Raw genomic sequence first — 23476 nt, 5'->3', positions numbered from 1 at the left:
TTTTTTTTTTTTTTTTGAGATGAAGTCTCGCCTGAGTTCAAGCGATTCTGCCCCCTGAGTAGCTGGGATTACAGGTGCCCGCTACCAAAAATTAGCCCAGCTAATTTTTGTACTTTCAGTAGAGACAGGGTTTCGCCATGTTGGCCAGGATGCTCTCAAACTCCTGACTTCAGGTGGTCCACCTGCCTCAGCCTCCCAAAGTGCTGGGATTACAGGTGTGAGCCACCATGCCTGGCCTATTTTATTTTTCAGTTACTATGAATCTCTCACTGTGCCTAATTTATAAATTCAACTTTATAACAGATATGCATCTCTAGGAAAAAAAACTGTGTGTATATAGGATTCAGTACTATCTGAGGTTTCAGGCATCCACTGGGGTCTTGGATCACAGCCCCCATGGATAAGGGGGACACTGATTACTGGACTTACATGAACTCTCCCAGCCCTGCATCTACTATCCCACCTTCCTTGCCTTAAAAGAAGGATGGCTCTAATTTTAGTGCTCTTCGAAGTGAAGAGCCGGAGGAGAAATGGGGATGTAGAGCCAGCAGGTGCGTGCAGGTGCCTCCTACACAGCAGGGCTCCTATGCTCCAGTTTTTACATTTAGCTTAGCCCCTCCCTTATTTCCTAGCCTGTGAAGACCTGAAACAGACATGCTTAACTGATCACGATCTGCTGGAGGCCAGCACTGTGACTGACGGGACACTCCTTATTAAATAACTAGCTCCCTGGTCTAGGGACTCAACCCACTGCCCAGCCTTCTCATGTGGCAATCATGTTAGGCCTGCACAGCCTGGAGGGAGTCCACGGGAGATTTTCTCTAGACCTGTTCACATTAGTTAGGTGACTCTGAAAATTAGAGCACCTTGCATGCAACAACAACAAAAAAATTTAAGAAAATATAGAAAAGTACTTACAAAAACAGTTTGAAAAAATTCCCTGATTCCATCCAACCTCTGCTAATATTTTAACCTACTTCCATTGTCTTTCTCCCCACATAGTTTACTTAGCTGAAATTCAACTGTACATGCAAAGCATACCCTGCTTTCTTTTCTAAACACAAACCTTTCTTGGAACACTCTTTATCAGTATGTTAATGGTGGAAGAATAATAGTTCACTATATTAACTAGCGTTACAGCACATTTAATCATTCCCACAGACCTTTAGATTGTTAATTTGCAATTATAAATAAAATACAGCATTCAAAATTCAGACACTTGAGAAAAGATTCCGAGAAATGGAAATACTGAGTCAAAGGGTATGAGTAATTACAAGTTCTATGTGCTCTCTGTCAATGGTGTTCCAGAAAATTAGTACCAATTGAAAATATTCATCAAAACATCCCCCACCACCCTAACTTCATCTGTGCCAGCCATCTGTCCTTCAGACAGCTCTCAGATTTCTTTTAGTCCACTCACCAGATCTAAACTCTGAAGTTTAAATCCATAAACTGCTCCTCTTTTACTGCTATTCATGTAGTTTCCGAGGGCTAAGATGATCTGCAAAAGAGAAGGTGAAAACAGAAGCCCATCAGTTCAGCACATCAGGCACTGAACACAGCTGAAGTAGCCCTTCATACCTACAAGAAAAACTGCACTTGCCTCCAGAATTTTCTTGAGTTTCTGGGACGACTTTATAGAGACAGATGCTGCTATAATCGCATGTAGTTGCTAGATTCCAATCAAAGAAAGAAAAAGGGGGGGAAAAAGACATGTTAAAAATGGGAAACTAATTGGCAATTAAATATTAACACAGAAGAAAACAGGCCTGCATTTAGAGCATACAATCTTCATGATGAGAGTCTACTTTTCCAAAGTATAACAAATTTAATTGTCTTGCTAGGTTTCAGGTAATATTGTTACATGCAAGGTCTTTACTGAAACTGTTCACAATAGCAAGTAACGTAGGAACTTGCTTGTCACAAAATCTGTAACCAATCTATAACCATTAAGACTCAGAGTTAAGAGTCCATAGCTTCTTCTGGTAGAACTTAATTTCCTGCCCACCACCTCTAATCATGTCATACAATTAATATTTTTAAATCAATGGAGGAGGCATCAAAAATGAAAAAAAAAAAAAAAAAAAGGCAGGGGGGAATATAATACCCTCCAGAAGTTCACAGAACATGTTTTCAACAGACATACTACTATAAGCAGAAACCAACAAATTTATGTAGAAACAGAATTGGGAAAGAACTGACTACTATAATCAGTAACAAAGTTTATTTAGAAACAGAATTGGGAGAGAACTGAAGTTTATGATATTCATAAATCTCCACAAGATTAACACAAGGGAATGAGAGATGGTTGGCTATTATGTCTATATCACCACAGTTTACTGTAACACACTTACAAGAAAGAAAACTCTTATGGTAAATTTAAAGCTTTCAGCAAAAGCTTGTAAGTCTGCTCACTAAGGAGAGGGCAGCATTTTTAGAAATGAAAGTCACATTTTCACTCCTGCCAACCCCGTCAGAGGACTATTATCTTCAGGGGGGAACCAAGTTTGAGAAAAGAACCAAGTTTCTTTGTCCTCTGCCTTTTGAAATTTAGAGAACATCTGTAGACACAAAAAATGGCATTCTTTCGGAAGAACAGCAATATGGAATATGAACATTCCCCATTTTTTCAAATTTACTTTGCATATATAATGTGGAAAAGATGGACAATTTAGAAAGTTCTGGGAAGGAGTCTTTAGAACCCAACACACTGAGTGCACCTCTGGGAGAGACTTTAAAAAATAATGATTCCACATTTCTTTGGACCCCCTCCCCTGCCAGAGTTGGTCCACTCACAGGAGTCAGCATCTGAATGCTTTCAGCAAAGTTCCCAATGAAAGCCATGATGGTCATCTTCTGCATGAGCCTCTCGATTTTACTAAACTGCATCATGAACCTGTCTTCATCTGACAAGTTTTCCAGAGGCTTCCTTTCCCGCTCGTAGAGCCGAAGCACTTTCACTTCATTCTCAGTTGGCAGGAACCGCATTAAGCATTCCACAAAGTCTACAGGCAGTGTCTTCAAGTCAAATCTAAAGACGGATGTGGAGAGATTAGCCTTACAGAGAAAAAACCTCCTACCCCCTTTTCAAGTTCATCCTTCTTTTTAGGTCCGTCCATCCATCCATCCATCCATCCATCCATCCATCCATCCATCCATCCATCCATCTGGTACAGCTCAGCAAATACCAAATCAATGAGTCTAAGATTTCTCCACTTGTCCTGTGAAGTCCCACCCTGGTCCTGGTGCTGAGGCTTGACTATGCCTCAGGTAACTTAATTGGTTCTTCCTGAAAACCTGGACCTTGTCACAGCTGCCATCCTCAGTTTTTAGGGGACTGGCATAGCTCTAAGCCTCTGGAATCAGGAGTAAATGAAAATAGGAAGAGGTAGAACCAAGGCCAAAGCATCTGATGGTTTAATGGTTCAAGGACATAGCTGACAGGCATTGTGAAGTACTACTGCTAATTCAGGAGATTAACACTGTACACATTATCACAGAATATCTGCTGAATTATGTAAAATATTTCAATTAAACCAATAGTCTGGTAGCATTTTTTCTTCTTTGGGGAAAAAATGCATCCAAATGCCTGTATTATCTGAATGTTTTAGGTTAAGTGTGTACATTCCTTGAAGTTCTTTTTGGATATATGCTTAATTTGAACAAATTAAGTATTTGTTACAATCTCCATTCTCTATTATTCTCTGGACAATCTTTGTTCAGCTAAATAATAGAATTACATTTAATCATCATGACAAACAAGATATATAAAGATTTAAAGCCAGGCTGCACTTCAGCATTCAATGTCAGAAATGAGAACAGACTGTAGGAGGCACTGGACTACAAGATTATCACCCTGGCTGAGGACACAAAATTGGAACAAAGGATTTCTCAGGGTCATTTACACCTCTAAGTCTCTAACCAAAATTTACAAGATAATCCATTTATAAATAATTAGTTCCTAAAACATTTAATAATGTCTTCGTGACATTTGAAAGTCACCATGGCCACGAGAATAGAAGGATTCTTCTAATAGAGAAGTAAAACCAATGCCTTCTATGCAGTTCAAGAGTAAAAAATGAACTTTGTTTAAAATGTCCTGAAAGTACTAAAAGCAAAACAATTCATTCCTGTTGTTATGAATTAAAATATGCATCTGTATCATATTTGCGTCTGGCATTGAACTGTATCATTCCACAAATGCCATCAAATTTGTATTCAACAAATCTGGATAAAATTCAGATACTCCAGAGAAAACTGACATCTTCTACCTTTTCTTAACATCTGCCACACTCAGCTCAACTTTCCTTTTATGTAAGCATTGCTGGAGGCTCGCATAAGAGATAATAAATGATGTCACAATCCAGATGTTATTCTTCTAAAACAATTAGTTACTCGTTCTAACACAACACTCCCCAGGGTGATTTCTGGTCCACCTCTTTCGTGTTGGCATCATATGCAACTTTGAAGTAGCACACACAGAGTTCAGGAGATCTCTGAAGTATGGATATCAAAAATTGCTCCAGCTTTTATCTTAGCTCTTGCCTCACTATTGAAATATTTGTCATCTACTAATTCATAACTTTCTCATTTTCATTTTATTATAAACTAACTAGAATATAATTTTCCTGAACTTACACATGAATAGCTTTACATATTTCATCAGCAGTCTTTCCAGCTTTCCTTAAAGTTATGGCAAGATTTTTGGCCCTGTTTGCTTCTAGTAATGTCACTTTGTTTGATCCCTTCTGTGGTATCTTCTGTTTGCTTGAAGAAAGATCAATGGCAGGACCTTGGGCTTTTGTCTTGAATATTTCCTCAAATTCATCCACATTTAAATCCTAAGGTAGAGAGGAATGACCATGGAAAATTGGATTATATTTAAAAATGAAGTCTGGAAGCCACCAGTTAGTTTCTTAAGCAAAGACATTACTTTTTCTATTAAGTACTTGTCTTTGGCCATGGCTTGCTCTATTTTTCTTGTTTTTGTTAGAGTACAAATTCTGGCACATACACAAAAGTGAACATAGGCTGGGTGTGGCGGCTCATGCCTGTAATCCTAGCACTTTGGGAGGCCAAGGGTGGATCACTTAAGGTCAGGAGTTTGAGACCAGCCTGGCCAACATGGTAAAAGCCGCTCTCTACTAAAAATACGAAGAATAGCCAGGCGTGGTAGTGTATGCCTGTAATCTCAGCTACTTGTGAGGCTAATCAGAGAACTGCTTGAACCTGGGAGGCAGAGGTTGCAGTGAGCTGAGATTGCACCACTGCACTACAGCCTGGGCGACAAAGCGAGACTCCTTCTCAAATAATAATAATAATAATGATAATTAAAAAATAAAATTAAATTAAAATTTAAAAAGTGAACATTAGACTACCGATTCTAACCCACCAATTCAATTGCTTTTCAATAATTAGCTTGCATAGACAGCTGCCACAGATTAAAATTATCTATCAAATAAGGCAGTGAGTGTGGTAATTGAGTTCTTATTCACTTACAGTCTGAAAGTTTTTATGTCTTTCTCTCAATTAAGGGAAGGAATTATTATGTCAGATCTATATTCTGTGGCATACACGGAAAATGCTCAAAAGCATTTATTCCAATTTAACATAACTCTTTAAACACAGTTTTAGAGCCACCTTACAAAATAGTGTCAAATGTTTTTCTCCGATATTACATATCTGTTTCTTCTTTACATCAAGGGACTTATAACACTAGTACTTTCTCTCTGACACTTCCAGGTTAACAGAACACCCATGTTGGCTTTGCTGCACAGAGTGCACCTCTAGTTTCTAACCAATGAGAAAAATACCTCCAGAATTCGCTCATCATCAATTTCATTGAAGACTGTGCCATTGATCTGATTGGGCTTCAGAGCAACCCAGTTAAACACTGGCATTCGGAACTTTGTCTTGATTGGCTTCTTAATTTTCACAGCTAAAGACATCAAAGAGAATGGAATTAAGATCCCACCAAAAGCCTACGACCCTCAGAAACAATCAGACAACAGTCCTTGCAGATGACACTTTAACACTGGAGGAAGGTTGGCAAGAGGTGCGCAAGTAGGTGTTTAAAGCTGGTAAACAACACACATGGCTTCGGCCAGAGCCAGTTGAGGTCATCATTTGATTGTATTAAAAGCCGTCTAAGGGCCAAGGGTTGATTTTTTTTTTTTTCTTTTAACTCAGGCAACTAATTTGCTGCATTACAGTTACAATATTAGGACGATGGTTGGGACAAATAAAAAGTGTTGGAGAGCAAAGATTATTACTCATGTTATTAGATAGCAAAGAGGGCAAAAACTTGCCATATTTGGACATCCTAAATTCTTGGTTGTGGACCACATATTTACAAACAAACCTTAGAAGATGATCAGGGAGTGCAGATAGTGGCTGACTAGACTACCAGGAGTATAACGTCATGAAGGCTGACTTTCCACCAGGGCAAGACCTTCCTGTGGGTGATTCCGATATATTGGCTACCGAGTTATTTTAAGCAGACTAAGGGCTATGAAAGGCCTAATGAGAAAATAGGTTTTTGAGGTTTTGAGGTCTTGCTCTGTCACCCAGGCTGCAGTGCAGTGGCGCAATCATGGCTCACTGCAGCCTTGACCTCCCAGGCTCAGGCAATCCATTCACCTCAGCCTCCAAGTAGCTGGAACCACAGGTGTGTGCCACCATGCCTGGCTAATTTTTATATTTTTTATAGAGACAGAGTTTCACATGTTGCCTAGGCTGGTCTCAAACGCCTGGACTCAAGCAAGCTTCCCCACTCGGCCTCCTAGAGTGCTGGAATTACAGGATTAAGCCATCTTGCCCAGCCTAAGAAAACGTTTAAGACGACAGAACCAAAAAAGGGGTAAATACAGAGCAAGACTCTGTCTTAAAAATAAATAAATGGCCGGGCGCGGTGGCTCAAGCCTGTAATCCCAGCACTTTGGGAGGCCGAGACGGGCGGATCAAGGTCAGGAATCCCGGACATCACCAGCTGATGCGAGGGGTGAAACCCGTCTCTACTAAAAATACAAAAACTAGCGAGGCTGAGGTGGTGAGCCTGTGGTCAGCTACCGGGAGGCTGAGGCAGGAGAATGAAGCCCGGGGCCAGGCTTACGAGTGAGCGAGGTCAGCGCCCACTGCACTCAGCCTAGAAATGACAGAATGAGACTCCGTCTCAAAAAAATAAATAAAATAAAATAAATAAATAAATAAATAAATAAATAAAGGGAAAAAGGAAGAAATAAATTGCAGGGCATGGTGGCTCAGTCTTAGCAGGAGGCTGAGCAGGTGGATCACCTAGGGTCAGGAGTTCAGGACCAGCCTAGCCAACATACCGTTAAAACCAGCGTCTACTACTAAAAATACAAAATTTAGCCAAATTTGGTGGTGTGCACCTGTAATCCCAAATAGACTGAGAGACAGGGGAAGAATCAGACAGAACCGAAGGGGTTAAGTCTTTGAGATCATCTCAATGCCAACTCAAAGTGAAACATAGAGAGAAAAAGAAGGAGAAAAAGACAAAAATCGAAAGAATCAATCAAAATTAGTTCAGGTCATCGCCAGTCTGGCGTCCGGGAGTCGCTATGTTTGTCGGAGGTAATCGTTAAAATAATAGAAAATGGGATGTATCTTTAAGGGACTATGGGAGTGCCAACTCCTCTCACTGTGAGGGAATATGCCAAAAAAGGTAATCCATTTAAAATTATATTTATCTGTTATATATCATAAAGAAGTCTTCCCAAACCATTTAGCCATATACATTCAGCTTCATCAGTCTGTCCTGGGTAGCCCATCACACTACTTGGGAGCTTCACTATTTGTCATTATTAGCAAGACAGGCAGGAGAACTGCAGTGCTTCAGTGCAGAACAAAATAAAAGCAACACACGACTAAGCTTGTAGCTGGCTGCCTGCCTGCTTGCCTGCCTCAGTTGGCGTTAACTGACACAGACGGTGCCTCTCATTCCTCCAGAGTTACAAAGGCCATTTAAACAGCAGGAATGTCATCTGATAAATCCACACAAAAGCATGCAGAAAAACAGACACAGCTTTAGCCAAACCAGGCCTCTCCACCACCAAACGTGACACCTTTGTCCCCACTACCCCACAGTGTCAGATTCCTCACCATACAGCATTTTGTCTACACTACCCAGGAAAACAGATGTTCTCAACGGGACAAAGGAACAGACTTTCCTCTAGCACTTGCTCTTGCATTGCCTCTGGCACTTCGGCAATGTCGGGGATCGGGGAGCAGCGGAAGGGCTGCAGAGGAGTCTTTTCATAACCTGAGGTGACAGGCTGGTGCCAATGGCTTCCTACCTTCCTCCCACGGACATAGTAGGCTCATGACGCTCGCTAGAAGTTTGCCATCTGCAACCACTCTTCTAACTGTTTAGCAAGGTCGGGAGTAAGCCTGAGATCAGAACACAGGCAAGAAAGTTCTCCTCCTTGGAAAGGTTTTCCTGGCTTTAACCAGGGTGGGAGTGAAGAGGAGGAAGGCACACAGGTGACCACTGGACACACTGTGTCCCCACGGTTCGGGCCAAAGGCGGGTGAGTGCTCCCTGGAGTGGGCCAGAGACTAGCATGAGGGAGGGAATGGAAAAGGGGCACCTGGCACCTTTTCTTTTGTTCTTTTTTCCCTAGAGTAGATCTAAAATCCTTTTAGAGTTGAAGCCTCAGATACAAATATAAAAATTAAAAGAAGAAGGAAAAAAAAAAAACTTTCCTCAGAGGGAATGGAAGAGGGCATGTGAATCCAGGATGTCTTCTTCAAGGACAATAATCTCTTGTGTAGGTTCAACTAGAATGTGTGGGCAAACCTGGAATCATCATCAGCCGCCACCAAGACTTCCCGCAGACACAAAGTCAAAATGCAATGGATCAAAGCAAAATGGAGTGGAAAGATGTCAAGGCACAGTGTGACCAACAGAAACACATGGCAGATACCCAACACGCTCAGTGAGGAGCAACCTACAGAAAAGCTTGATTGGCCCATCTTTTGTGGAAGCAGAAAGAACAGAGAAAATACAAAAAAATTAGAAATGGTTAGAGTCAAGTGGCTCAGCAGTTCACGCACTCAGCATAGAATTTCATGCTTCTTGGACACATTTCACAAGGCAGCGCAGAGCCAAAAATTCATTTCATTCAGGCCTGCCTCCAAGACTCAACTATTTTGTTTAAAAAATTATCCTCTTTACAGAGGGAAGAAAAAAAATTATTTCATCATAGTGGTACCCAACAGCAATACTGAACTGTACTAGGCATTTCATAGGATAGGAATAATTTTTACATGAAAAACAATCAACCAAAGTCCAAATTCGCATTGTGACGATCCAAGCACATCCTCCCAAAGAGACAGCAAAGGTTCCATCTGCTCAGCAGTCTGTCTCAGGTGACCTACCCAGGGAAAGGGAGCCAGATTGTTCTATCACAGACTTGAGAAAGCAAGCCTTATTCTTCAAATGCGTATTTCACACTACTAATATTTTCTCTATAAAATACAAAGAAAACTCTCAACTAGATAAACTATGGGGCCCTCCTCTTGGTCTTCTGTCTTGGCCACCTGCCCATTGAAAAGATAAGACCCTCCTGTTGCCTGTGGATCCAGAGGCCAAGTGATGTCATAGGTTTCTGACTTCCCAGGAGGCCTAAGAATATCAGCGAGGCTCTGTCTCTTGGTTCTACTGGGGGCATCCTAATTCTGTCTGGCCTCTTGGTTCCAGAGTGACAGAGAGTTACGGAACACACTAGCAAAAACATCTCACCAAATGGGCTTCAATCACTAGGTATTAGCAGTCTAAATAAGGATGAATAATAAAGAGGGATTAAAAGCCTTGTAGAAATTGCCTGATCTCAAGCTATCAAAGACTCATAAGGGTCTTGTAATGCTTCCAAGACATCCCTCACAATCATTTAGTGGACACTTATGGAAATAAAGAGTTCCTCTATTTCCACGTACAGTCCTCTAAATTGCATAAGCCACAACAGGGACCGCTTCCAAGTATAGCAAACCCTAAAAGCAGTTGGTTATCAGCCGAGCACAGAGCTCTACACATTAAAATATTGAGGCAATTGACAGAGCCAACACATTTTTAAAATCAAGCAGTGGGAAGAGCCCAAGCAAATTAATAAATAGATCAATCACACAGGACATGGCCCCTTGGAGGGAAGCTCTGGACACATCTCAGCCTCTGGGCTCTCACTCAGCTAAGGCGGTTCTGAGTTCTATGTTAGTGCTCAGGTGTGTGGAAATGGGTGCTAAATCACACATTAGTGTTTGTCAGAGACAAAGGAAGCAGCCCTAAATGAGACACCACAGCAGACACGTCTCACAGCAAGTGCTCCTTGGGGGCTACCAAGAGTGCCTAATCAGGGTGGCCAGGTGCACGGGACAATTATGGGTTTCCACACCCAGTTACTGACAACAGCCTGGTGGTGGAACACATTCCCAGGGCTTGATATGAGGTTTCCTGTTTGTCTGTTTATATTCCATAGTCCATCAGTTCCAGGATGACTCTCCTCCAACTTTTCTCCTTCAGAAGTAATAAAAGTTCTAGAAGAAAGTAGTAGACGGGGAAAATCTTGAAGGGTAGAAATAAGTCACCAATTTACTGTGAACCTTACTGTGAACTGGAATCTTGTTTGTTTCCCTGACAGTTTTATCTAGAAGTCGGGGTGGAAGTAAAACCATGGATCTGATGTGGAGTGAATTTATTCCAGGTGACTTTGGGGCATCCAAAAGGGCTCCAGTCACTGGGATGAATGAGCCCTGATGACCGGCTGGCAGAGCTGCAGATGGGAGCCTGGAAGGGATGGAGATGGGGAAATCTTTACCGCTAAGACTGGCTTTTAGACTTTGGGCAAAAGGCTCTGAAAACTATCATAGCCTTGGAAATGGAGGCTATTAGAGTGGTAGTTCTTCATTGCAAATAAGAGACCTCATGAACAGGCTGAAGTAAATGAGGAGGCAGAATTACCCCATGTCACAGGGATGGCAAAGCTTAGAGCAATTCCAAATGCCAGGGAAACACTTCAGTACTGGGAAAATGGCTTGTAGCATCAATCATTGTTTCCGTGTGTCAAAACAAAGAACTTAGATTTCAAGGCATTAGAGTGACTCTCTTCCTCCTGCTCTAACCCCTACCTCCCATTTTATTTCTGGTGAGGTGAGGATGCTGTTTTCTATCTTCTGGTTGGCAAGAGGACATGAATTATTTGGAAGCATTTTAAGGCGTGATAATATGGCTGTCGGCAACACCTCCTCCTTGAAGTTTAAATCCACTCTAGCAAACTCTGATATTCTCAAATGCTCAGAAGACATGCCTGGAAGCCTACATCGGGCAATTACACATAAAAGCATGTTTCCCTTTTATAGATGACATCATAAATACCATTAAAAAAAAAAAAAAGATCCAGAAGCACTCAATGTCTGTGCCTAATATTGAGCTTTGACTACTACAGGTAGTATCTGTATTGACTACTCCAGGTGTCCAGAAAGTATCTGCTGAACCCACAAAAATGCACTGATCCTCAAGCAGGTAGCTTGTCTCTCTTCCATTCTCTAGGTGGGGCCAGTGGAAGGCAGGACGATGGTGCAGGAGATCAGAACCTCCCATTGTGGGGTATGGTTGTGAAAAAGACTACTCAGAGCAAAGTGTCTCCCATGCATGATGATGTCCCCTCTACTGGCTACATCAGCAGGAATTTCTTACACTAGAAAGAGATACATGTCATTGCAAGAGACCTGGACTTTGAAAAAACAGCTTCAACTCTCCGAGATAAGACAGCCTTTCTGATATGAGTACCTGGATTTGAATTCTGTGCTCTTACCTGCTAATCCTGAGTTGAAAACCACTGTGGGTGAAGATGTTCCAGGCAGCGGGGGTGCAGAGGGAAGGGGAGGTGCTAAGGGAGGAGCTGGTACAGTCTCAGCTACAGGGCCTGGGAGAGGAGGAGGAGGAGGGGGCGGCGGGGGAGGAGGAGGGGGAGGAGGAGGTGGCGGCGGCGGCGGTGGCATAGGTGGTGTTACTGGACCATTTTGCACTAGCAAAGAGAAAAGAAACAGGTGGACTTTGAAAACAGGGGAATGGCTTTCCTGCAATAAGCCATGTGCATATAAAGCCGTCTGAAAACAACACACTTAAAAGGACAAAGGACTGTTTTCAAAAACCATAAAATGTCCTCACTGACAAATGGGAAAAATATTTCAACATATGTGAAATGAGGATTTATAATTTTAATCTCAAAATGTAAACTGTTAAGAACTACTCAAGAAAACCAATTCTTAAAGAATATGCCAACAAAAACGGACAAAGGACAGAAGTGGACAGTTGGCAAAGAAGAAATACAAATATTCCGAAACTTCCTCAGTCCTCCTGCCAAGGCTTCTTACCTGTTTCAGGTGTGTCTGATGAGAGAGGCAGTGGTGGTGGAGGAGGGGGCAAGGGTCCCGAGGAAGCGGCCCCCGTTGTGGGTCCCACAGAGTTACCTGCTACCACTTCTGACCCCATGGACAACGTGCCAGAAGCCACAACTGGCAGTATGGCGATATCCCCATCCCCTTTCTTCTGAATTTTAATGGTCCCTTGTTTCTCCAGTTCATGAATCTTTTTTTCCAGGGTAGACTGTCTTTGAATTGCTTCTTCTTTTTCTTTGACCATTTTTCTTAATGTGTGAACTTGAGTATTTGCATCTTTGTAGATTTCCTGCAATGAAGTCCAAGGTCAAGAGTTTATCTTCACATCACATTCATACTTATACCAAGTCTGAATCCATCAGACTGGCAGACTGAGGATAAAGAGAAAAAAAGACACTCATATAGATGGGAATTCTTTGGAACTCAGCCAGAACCTATAAAGTTCCATTAATTATTAATTGTATGCCAGTAATGCAGGTAATATATTCTAGGTATTGTTGTTGGTAATGAAGTTCTTTCCATTTAATAAATGCAGCTAACTCAGTTTTCCCTGCAGGTAGAAAGAAACAGAGCAGAAATGAGCCTGAATGCTGACTCGGGAATCTCCTGAGGGTGTTCTGGTGGTGCATGTTTTCCTTCCCTATATTTTAACCTTCATTTGTAACTCTTAGATACACGTATCAGCTAACAATAGACAAAAGGGCCCTAAATCAGACTTGGATACAAATCAGACTGGGATTAAAAATCTGCAAAGCATGGACTAATCCACTCATGAGTAGCCAGGGGCTGACTGCTCCTGAATGGCTTTCTCTGGCCCTCACAACGCCCCCTTGACCAAGCTCAGGATAGCGATTGTTGTAACATTTTCCCATCGGTAATGCGGTTAACAAAACAGGCCAAAGCTTCCCTTCACTAATTACTTATTTCTGTCTAGGTTTTTAGCAGAAAACAAAGAAGTTACAATTTTCAATTCAAAGGCTGTCCTGGTTCCTTTTATAAGGGGGGCCCACAGAGGTTCTAGTGAAAGGGTTTTATGGAACTGAACTTCCTTGCTGGGCCTTGTACAAGTGATCTCTCAACACAAACCTCCAGCAAGCAGGGAGACATTCTTCACACCCTGTCTATTATTAATAATCTAAGAGTCTGAAGTTGAATTGAGTCCATATGCTACAACTGTGTCTCGAAGGCGTGCCAGAAAATAAATTTCCTGGACTGAACTGTAGGACATGTCAGGATATCAGACACACACAGACACGATAACCATCACATAAAAGGTGCCATTTCATTAGCAGTGTAAAGGCAAGTCATTTGCCTTAAAGCTCTCCAGGCGTTTTGGTGTTCTTACAGCACAATTCCAAGCATAGGGATGGCACTCCATAAATACCTGGCACATAAGGTAAACAATACTAAGGCCAAATAAAATAGCTGGGATTAGCTGATAATAAAATGGATTGGTTTGCTTTGCACCACCCCCCTTTTTTTGGTGAATACCATTAAGCCTAGCCTGTGTTGTATTTCACTGTTTCCACAGCAACCACCAAATCTGGTTTTGAGTGGAAGCAAAGCAAAGAAATACAAAGAAGCTCAAGTCCTAATAAAAATAAATAAGTGGCATGAATTAAATCCATGCTGTGTTTTTATTTCCAACCAAATGGGTGTTCCACGGAATTAACTCAGCCTCCTCCAGATGGGAAAACATTGTTGCTCCCAAAATCTGTGATAAGGAAATACTGAACCCCCCAGTATCTGATTGCACACACATGTGTATACATATGCCGACTATGTGTAGTTTTCATCAGAGCATCACCTCTGAAAGGGTTCCAATAAATATGCTGCATCAATGCATCCTCTGAATGTACTCTGCGTTCCACTGGACAAAAGCTGGAGTACATTCCCTACCGTGCCCATCTGGGCAGCTGTCATCATCATGCTTACCCGAACGACATCCAGCTCCTTGTTCCTCTGCATGAGTTGCTTTTCCAGTTCCACAATCTTGGACATGGCTTCATTCTCTGTGTCCTGCAGTTTTTCAGATAACTGTAAAATTTTGAAAAGAAAGCTGTGTCACAATACAGGATCATCCTGATCAGGCCCTCAGTTTTCAGAAAGTGCAACTCCAAGATCATTAGGGGCCAGGGACCTACATGTGTTCCGCCCATTGTTTTCTGTAAATGGTAATATTTATAATATGGCTCTGAATACATATTTGTTTCTACCAGGAATTAATAACTTAGACATGATTCTTAATAAGACCCACATGTCCGCTCCTTACTGTTCAACATACACAGTGTGCCTCCCTCCATTTCTGCAGGGGCTAGCAAGGGTAGAGGACAGTAAGGAGAAAGAGGAGGGAGAGTCCACCTCCATCCCCCACCTCCATGCCAAGAAAGGGCCATCAGACTAAAGCTTTTGAAAGCTGCTAACATAATAAACTTGGTTCTTTCAATCTAGGTAACCAGTTGAAAAACAACTACTGCTTGGTTCGACCCAAACTATACAAATAATAAAAGTTTGTTGGGCGCAGTGGCTCACGCTTGTAATCCCAGCACTTTGGGAGGCTGAGGCGGGTGAATCACCTGAGGTCAGGAGTTCGAGACCAGCCTGGCCAATATGGTGAAACCCCATCTCTACTAAAAAAATACAAAAATTAGCCGGGCGTGGTGGAGTACACCTGTAATCCCAGCCACCAGGGAGGCCGAGGCAGGAGAATCACTTGAACCCAGAAGGCAGAGGTTGCAGTGAGCCAAGATCGCACCACTGCACTCCAGTCTGGGCGACAGAGTAAGACTCTATCTCAAAGAAAAAAACCCACAATAATAATAATAATAATAATAATAATAATAAAAAGTTATTTGGGGAAGTCATTCAAATAAACAGATGGCCTGCTACAAAAGTGGACACATAAGTATGGTCATGCAATGTTGGCTGAGGCTTCAGGAGAAAGACAGGGTGAGCCATGTGTTAAATAGCTGCCTTTCACATAGGGCTCTAACATTGAGCAACTTCCGATTTCTAACATCTCCTTTAAATTCATTACAAGTAAAGAAAACCAGGGAGGCAAGGTAAGGAGGAAGAGTGGAGATTTACACTGATCGGGTTCAGCATATAATACAAATCTTCTAAGGGAAGATATACTGGGCCTGTAAAATTCTCTTTTGAAGCAGATGCCAGCTGGGCCACAGCAGCACATTTAAAGGGTTTCTGGCTCACTGACTCGGCTTACCCACAGCCATGAGGAGACCCATTTTCAGAGTGGTGGGGAAAGGTGAAAGAAACTGAGTATATGCAGTACTCTTTAAAAAATGTGGAGAAAAATAAATGAACTGTTCAAAGGAGAAAATAATAATCCTCCAAAAGGAGACACTTCATTTCATAATCAAGGAAAGTGCCCATCAGACTCACCAAAAGAATTTGGTCTTCATAATGCTTGGGTGTTTGAGAAGCACCATTTTTCTGTTAATTCTTTTACTATTGAAATATGTGGTTAATGAATGAACAAATAACCTCTAAAGGCCCTTAGAGTCATATTAGAATCAGTCTATGTCAAGAAAAATCCCTCAAAGAAAAATGAGACGCTGTCGTGTGACAGAGCTGACAATGATACTGAGGACACTCTTCAAAGAAGAGGATATATGACAAAGCACACCGATGTCCTTGAAAATGCCTATTGTTGAAATGACTCTATTTAGAATTTGAGTACCGTAAGACGGGAATGTTCAGACATGCATCACAGAGACACCAGCTAATCCTGTCCATGGGCTTGTGTGGACATAGTTGATAAGAAGATACCTCTTCACCTCAGGCCAAATTCCCATATTTCATTTCCCTCTAATCTTTTACGTAATGCCAATCATCAAACTCCCGCACTCCGCTTGAGCCTATCACCAAGACTGCCAGGAAATGCACCTCAGCAGAAACTGAGCAGGTAAGTGAGCTAAAGCAAAGCAACGGCTTCTATTTCACTTTACATTACGCAGCTGCCTTTTGGCAAAAACACAGAACAGCTTCTGACAGCTCTCTATTGCAGGGTATGGCCCGTCCCTATACTCCAAATTCTTTAATTTACCACCATAAAAGCTGACATTAATTCTGTTTTGCACCCAGCTGAAATGGAAGCAGTTTTTCCTTTTCTGAGATGTAGTTACATGAGAGATGTTTTCTTCCAGTTCTTCCACCCTCTCCAAGGCAGCATTCTTAGTTTCAGCATCTTCCAGCAGAGCTCCTACATCAAAAACGTTGTCCAGGTAAGCCTGGATCTGGACCTGAAGCTTGTCACTCTCAGTGTGTTTCAGCTTCTAAAAACCAGGATAGGAGAGAACGTGGTGTTAGCTCATCTGTGGAAATGGAGTATCATTTCCTAACAGTCTGTCTTTTTTGTGTTGTTTTGTTTCGTTTTGAGATGGAGTTTCACTCTCACCCAGGCTGGAGTGCAATGGTGCGATCTCAGCTCACTGCACCCTTTGCCTCCTGGGTTCAAGCGATTCTCATATCTCAGCCTTCTGAGCAGCTGGGATTACAGGCACGTGCCACTACACCCAGCTAATTTTTGTATTTTTAGTAGAGACAGGGTTTCGCCATGTTGGCCAGGATGGTCTCAATCTCCTGACCTCATGATCTGCCTGCCAGCCTCCCAAAGTACTGGGGTTACAGGCGTGAGCCACCGCACCCAGCCAGTCTATGTGTTTTCTTTGTGACAAATAGTCCAGCCGTTTCCGAGAGAGCTTAACATGTCATCTTCCTTAAGAGAATTATGGAGTGACTGCCTAAGGCAGATGACTTTCTGGTGAATACCCTCTACCAAGTGCACACACATTTTTCCCCGAATCCTTACTGTCCCATGTAGTTATATTCCAACCTAAAACATTTTGATATACGTGAAATTGGGATGACAGAAAAATTAAAAGCAGCTTTGACAGATTATAGTCACAGCCACATAAAACCTGAGGGGTATCTGTGTAGTGGAAAAGACTGGAGTGTTTGTTATCTTACCTGGTTAGTGACAGTGGTTCCAGTAGAGGAACAAGGTTAGGCGAGAGATGGGGCAGACAGTGATAGAGTTTATACTTAACCTTGGGGATTATTTTAGCACAAATTGCTAGAGCCCAACCTCCACACATCCCTCCCTCAGTCAGTATACAGCATGAACAGATCAGAAAGCTTTCCCCAATTCATGGCCTCCCAAACTAGGCATCCTGCAGTGACTCAGCTAGCTCTGGAAACTAGAGGTCAAATAAATCAGTGAATCTTCCCTACAAGTAACATAAGTCATGACGTTCCCTAGGGAACAGATGAGTGATTAGAATAATACCTGGCACATGGATGATGCCAATCAACATTACTGAACAAATCAATGGCTACTTACAAGGCTGGGTTTTTGTAAACTAATGAAGCATTTATGTATCTTACATTTACATGACTCTTCTAACCACCTCTATTAGGTTCCAGAGTCAACACACCATGAAGTTAAAGAAATACAGAGTTTTGAAAAAAAATCTTACAGTTTTAAGAGAAATTCCACTCTATATACATTTTCAGAAAGATGGATTTCCCCTAGGTCTAATCTGGAATTCTACAATGCAGCTTCCTCTGAAGAGAGAATGTTCTACTTTCCTTTATGAGTCCCAAGTGAGAATGGCTTCTAAATAAGGGCAAAGGCTAGAACAAAAGGAGAAGCAGCTTAATGGGATTTTTCATGATCTTCACAATGAGTAACAGGTGTTCAGTGATAAGCTGGTCCCTGCCATTGTATTCTAGAGCATAAACAAGCTCTGCTCAGACACCACAAAACCAAACCCAGAACACCGCTAGGAATTTGTACATCTAATTTTTCAAATACTGACACTTTTAGAGCACAGGAGAAAAAGGGATAGACAAACTTTGATCTAAAGTAAGAGTCTTTCTGTACAATACTCTGCCAGTGATATAAATGAGTCTTTTTAAGGAAAGCAATTGAAACAACACTTTAATGGAAATCTATTACACCTCTCCCTGAGTAGTCTTTAGATAAGAGTAGGCCCGTCTATTCAAGGGCAGCCCAGCCAGTCTAGGAAGCAAGGCCTTCAGGTTGAGAGTAACCACCTCTGTGATTCGTCTCCCAATAAACTGAGGGTACAGTCTATACAATCCCTTGGGTTTATCTCTAACAAAGATGGGCAACTAAATGCTGGAGATGCCCAAAGGAAGTACTTCTATATTCTTCATAGCTGGAAACAGCCTTGACATTCAGATCACTGGCTGGGTGCATTACTTGAGGCAGGAGTTTGAGACTAGCCTGGCCAACATGGTGAAACCCCGTCTCTACTAAAAATACAAAAATTAGCCAGGCTATTCAGGAGGCTGAGGCATGAGAATCGCTTGAACCCAGGAAGCAGGGATTGCAGTGAGCCAAGACTGCACCACTGCACTCCAGCCTGGGTGACAAAGTGAAACCCTGTCTCAAAAAAAAAGGAAGGAAATTGAGGTCAACAATTCTTGCTGTATCACTAGACCATTCCTATACAAAAGGGAAAACCAAACTGCCTGGTTCCTCGGGTCCATTTCTTTTCCTTTTTTAGACACAGGGTCTCACCCTGCCACCCAAGCTGGAGTGCAGTGGTGCAGTCACAGCTTGTTGCAGCCTGGAAATCCTAGACTCAAATAATCCCCCTACTCAGCTTCCCAAGCAGCTGGGACCACAGGCACGTACCACCACACCTGGCTAATTTTTTTAGTTTTTTGTATACATGGGGTCTCACTATGTTGCCTAGGCTGGTCTTGAACTCCTAGGCTCAAGTGATCCTCTACCTCAGCCTCCCAAAGTGCTGGAATTACAGGTGTGAGCCACCAGCCTTTTCAAGACTATTTCTGATTTTCACATCAAGTTTCTGTTTCTTAACTGAAGAACTTCAGGGAACTGGCTAACCACTTCTGCAAGGGAGTAAGAAAAAGGGAAACTTTAAACCTCCTTCTCCTAAGAACTAAAAGTGGAACTTCTAAAGCCACAAACACTTGAAGCAGAATTTAGCAGCTTCAGGAGGAAGTCTCTGGTGTCCATTTCCTCATTGTTTTTTTTTTATGCTCTGAGCACTGACTCATCACTATACAGTCTTGGCTTGACTTTCTCTGCCCACATGGGGTCCCCAGAGCAACCAAGAATGCAAATTGCCCAATAGTCCAGAGGAAGGATGCAATGAGACTTGACCCAGACGAAGCTCAAAAGCAGAGGAAAGCTGCAGCAAGGCTGCAAGAGGTTATCCGACTCCCGTACTAAAAGGCTGCTAGCAGAAGATGGCCTGAGGTCCCAGGAGCCCTGCAAGAATCCAGCATCTCTGGCAGAATACATCATTCAGCTCAGTTCCCTTTAACTGGCACTACAGTAGTCGACTGCATAGGGCTCTAGGCATTCTTTAGCTGCTATGGAAGCGTAGCTTTGAGGGTAGGCAATATAAGAAGTCAATTCTTATATTAGAGCCAAAGGTTACAGCTATACTCACATCCAAGTATTCATCCAGGCCTAATTTGGTAAATTCATACTGCAGGTGAACTCTGAAATTCATATCTTCTACTGAATGGACTACAATATTAATAAACTGCATAGAAGCCACCTGAAATGAAATTGTCAAGGGGTTAGATGGGCTCCAAACTTTTTTCTCAGTTTAACTGCAGACATGTGCTTTCAATTTCACAAAAGAGGCTCACTTACCGATTTCCTTTTCCTTCATTTCATTGGTTCTTTAAAAATATTTTATAATTATTTTTAAATTCAAAAGTCACAGAGGTACCACAATAAGATACCACTTCACAACCACTAAGATGGCTATCATAAAAAAAATACAGTAACAAGAATTGGAAAGGATGTGGAGAAATTAAAACCCTCGTCCATCGCTGGTGGTAATGGAAAAAAGGGTGGCCACTTTAAAAAGTATGACTTTTACTCAAAATGATAAACACAGCATTATCATATGACCCAGCAATTCCGCTTCTAGATATACAGTTAAGAGAAATGAAAACATATGTCCACATAAAAATCTGTACACAGATGTTCATAATAACATCATTAATAACAACCAAAAAGTAGGAAGAACCCAATGTCCATTAACCAATAAACAAAATGTGGTATATCCATACAATGGAATATTATGAAACAATAAAAAGCAATCAAGTACTAACACATGTTACAACGTAAACTTGAAAACATGTTAAATGATAAAAACCAGTTACAGAAGACCACATGTTGTAGGATTCCATTTATATAAAAAATCCAAAACAGACTAAACTATTGAGATAGAAAGCAGGTTAGTGGTTGCCTAGGGCTGAGGGTGGGATAAATGGGAGTGACTGCCAATGGGTACAGGACTTTTTTTTTGAGGGGGTGACACTATGTCCTAAATTAGATTGTGGTAAGGGTTGTACAGCCCTGTGAATAGCCTAAATAGGCACTGGATTATAAATAAATTGGGTGAATCTGATGATATGTTAATTATATCTCAGTAAAAGTCATATAGGTATATAAAATAAACTGTGTAAATTACTATAGGTTTGTTGTACAAAATGTGAATATTATTACAAAGAACATTTTTTAAGAAGAACATTTAAATCACCTACAATCTCACCACAAGGTAACCAATCTAAAATTCCCTGTGAGCTCTTCCATATCAACAGGATAGGAACAGATCCTTGACCCATCTTTACATATAATCAACCAGTCTGCATTCCCTACAAGCCTGGAATTTACTGCTTTCTCCCCACAACTGCACCAGTGGCTCTGAGACCTGCCAAAGAGAAAACCAGTCCCCGGTTGGGTAAATAAAAGGACAGCATTCAACAGATCTATTTTGCTTTTCACAGTGACAGTCTATTTATGGTGGAAACATCTTACTAATGCTTTCCCTCCATGGCTGTCACTCAGCAGAGTCTCCGGCAAGGAGGGAACATGATTGAGGGATGCAGAGTCACACTTATTCTGAGAACCACCTTACTCCTCATCGCTCTCCAAACCTAATTTCCTTTATGTTTACAATTTTTTTTTTTATCGAGTTAGATTATTCTTTGAAGATATGGCATACATTGGATATCTTTGGAAGATGTGTAACCTCTCTAGCTTACAGAAGGACTCTACTGCAATTTACTAAAAAAAAAAAAAAAAAAAAAAAAAATCACCTCGGGTTCTATCACTAAATGAGCTTTAAAAAATATATCTTTACAAAGGCATGTACAAAATACAAACTAGAAAAATATTTTTTAAAGAAACAAAATAGTTTTTGTTTTCTTTTGTCCACAAAAAAATACAGAAAAAGGATAAAAATGTCTTACATACATTAGAAAAATTTTTTATTATATGTTATGAGGAATATCTTGTTTCAGAGGCTGTCCAACCTAATTGTGTTCTCAAGGCAGTTTATCAAAAGCCTCATTTTCTGAAGAGAAAATATGGCTGGATTCTAACATCTTTCCATTTCTCTTTGGAAAACAGGTCTAAACGATCTACTGGGTTTTATGATCTGCCTAAGAGGCGACTATCTGAAGGTGACGCATGAATCTAGCACATAGGACTTGTGTAATAGCAGCCTCTAAATAAGGTACCTCGATGCACGTATATGTGAATAAATGAACGGGCAGAAAATAGAACCTAGTTTGTGTATGGCTAGTGCAGGTGTTTTAAAGGGCTTTATATAATTGTAGTTTCAGCAGAAACTCAAATGGCAAGGAGGTCTGGCAGGTATCATAAATGAGCAGACTGGGCTGTGTCACACAACAGGGAACGGTGTGGACTGTGACAAACTAGAGAGGACATCTTTAGACTAAAGCAATAGGGGCTGCTTGGCTCCAGCAGCTGACACTCTGCAGGAACAGGGGCCCAGTGTTCTCAGACATTTTCAGTTTCCAAGAAAATCAGATGTGTATCTTTATGCATCATTCCCAAATTGTTGAAGTAGGGTCATCACTGTCAGACTAGAACTGACAAGCCTGTAGGTTGGCTTCAGCGTGAGAGCCTCCAGTTTGCAACCTCAACTCTAACAGAATGAATAAGTTCCCCTAAAACGGCACAAGAAAGAAACTGACATCATGAGACAAGGCACCAATCTCTCTACATATTTATCACCAGGACCAGCATTAGCCTTAACTTCTCTAAAAAATCCTAATAACAAGATTTTAAAAGTCAATGTAAAAGTGTCCCTTGTTTCATATACGTGTGTGTATATATACGCATATCTATAAAGTGTATGTGTATATATACACACACACACACACACACACTTTGAAAAGCAAATAACATGCTTTATGCAACAGAAAATCTTCTCTATAAAGGATTTCATCTTTCTCACTGATTTTGGAAGGGGATGAGGGCTAAGAGTGTATAAAACTTGAGGACTCCAAACATTTTTTTCACAAAAAGGGTTAGAAATCGGCAAAGTTATGTTTCATGTTTTATAATCACTGAAGCAATTCAAGTGAAAACTTCACTTGGCATCCTAAGCATAGGCTCTGCAAGGTAAGAAGTGATTGGTACGTCTGCTTCAGGTTAGAAGTGATCTGGGAAACCACACCCCGGTTAGGATCTCCTGGGTCTAGAATTTCCCTAGGGCAACTGAAGTGGGTAGCACCTACAGATCTGGGTACACTCAAGGGTAAAACTTCTGGAGAAATTCACTGTGGCGGATTCTATCTTCCTTCCAGATTGAGATTTACGTCTATGAATGCAGAAGTGCTGCAACTCACTTTGATGTTCTTCTTACGCGAGAATGGCAGGACTGCTGTGGAACTACATGTTTTGTTATGTCACCTAACCTGCCAAGGAGAGCCCCAGTATGATTAAACCCTCACAGAGCCACCACAGCAGGAAGAGATCAGAGAGGATAAAAATCACTGCTGCATATTCATTTTGGAGATACATACAGTCAACTCTACAAACCAAAGCGCTTTAATTTTTAAGAATATAGTCTGGAGAAGGGCACTGGCAGGGGCCTGCAAAAATAAAAAAGGTCAAGATTGCTTCTACCCTAAGGATTCTTATGCAGCATCATCAACAATTAAACAATGGCAGCATTTGCACCGGGCATGGCTGTTTCCAACTGCATGGCTTC

General features: G+C 41.5%; 1 protein-coding gene across 11 annotated transcripts in view; it reads right to left on the bottom strand.

The window, feature by feature from the left end:
* FMNL2 (formin like 2) overlaps positions 1-23476 on the bottom strand; it is a 318205-nt gene that overhangs the window by 18001 nt on the left and 276728 nt on the right. For 6 of the 11 annotated variants that reach the window (XR_635420.4, XM_009182240.2, XM_009182238.2 and 3 more), the window contains exons 11-21: positions 19886-19996; positions 16559-16708; positions 14349-14450; positions 12390-12702; positions 11828-12040; positions 8973-8993; positions 5814-5938; positions 4639-4841; positions 2797-3031; positions 1604-1672; positions 1421-1501 (exon numbers count right to left, since the gene is read on the bottom strand). Coding sequence is in view for 10 of the 11 variants with exons in the window: in XM_009182240.2 (XP_009180504.2) it covers positions 1421-1501; positions 1604-1672; positions 2797-3031; positions 4639-4841; positions 5814-5938; positions 8973-8993; positions 11828-12040; positions 12390-12702; positions 14349-14450; positions 16559-16708; positions 19886-19996 (1623 nt within the window). In the remaining variant the exon portion in view is untranslated. The remainder of the gene's footprint in view (positions 1-1420; positions 1502-1603; positions 1673-2796; positions 3032-4638; positions 4842-5813; positions 5939-8972; positions 8994-11827; positions 12041-12389; positions 12703-14348; positions 14451-16558; positions 16709-19885; positions 19997-23476) is intronic. The other 5 variants (XM_003907480.4, XM_009182243.3, XM_009182245.3 and 2 more) reach the window with 2 other exon arrangements.

This window comes from Papio anubis, chromosome 10, assembly GCF_008728515.1.
Source record: "Papio anubis isolate 15944 chromosome 10, Panubis1.0, whole genome shotgun sequence".
In the NCBI taxonomy this organism is placed as follows: domain Eukaryota; kingdom Metazoa; phylum Chordata; class Mammalia; order Primates; family Cercopithecidae; genus Papio; species Papio anubis.
Note: the sequence above shows the minus strand (reverse complement) of the source record. Positions and strands in the feature narration are given on the sequence as shown.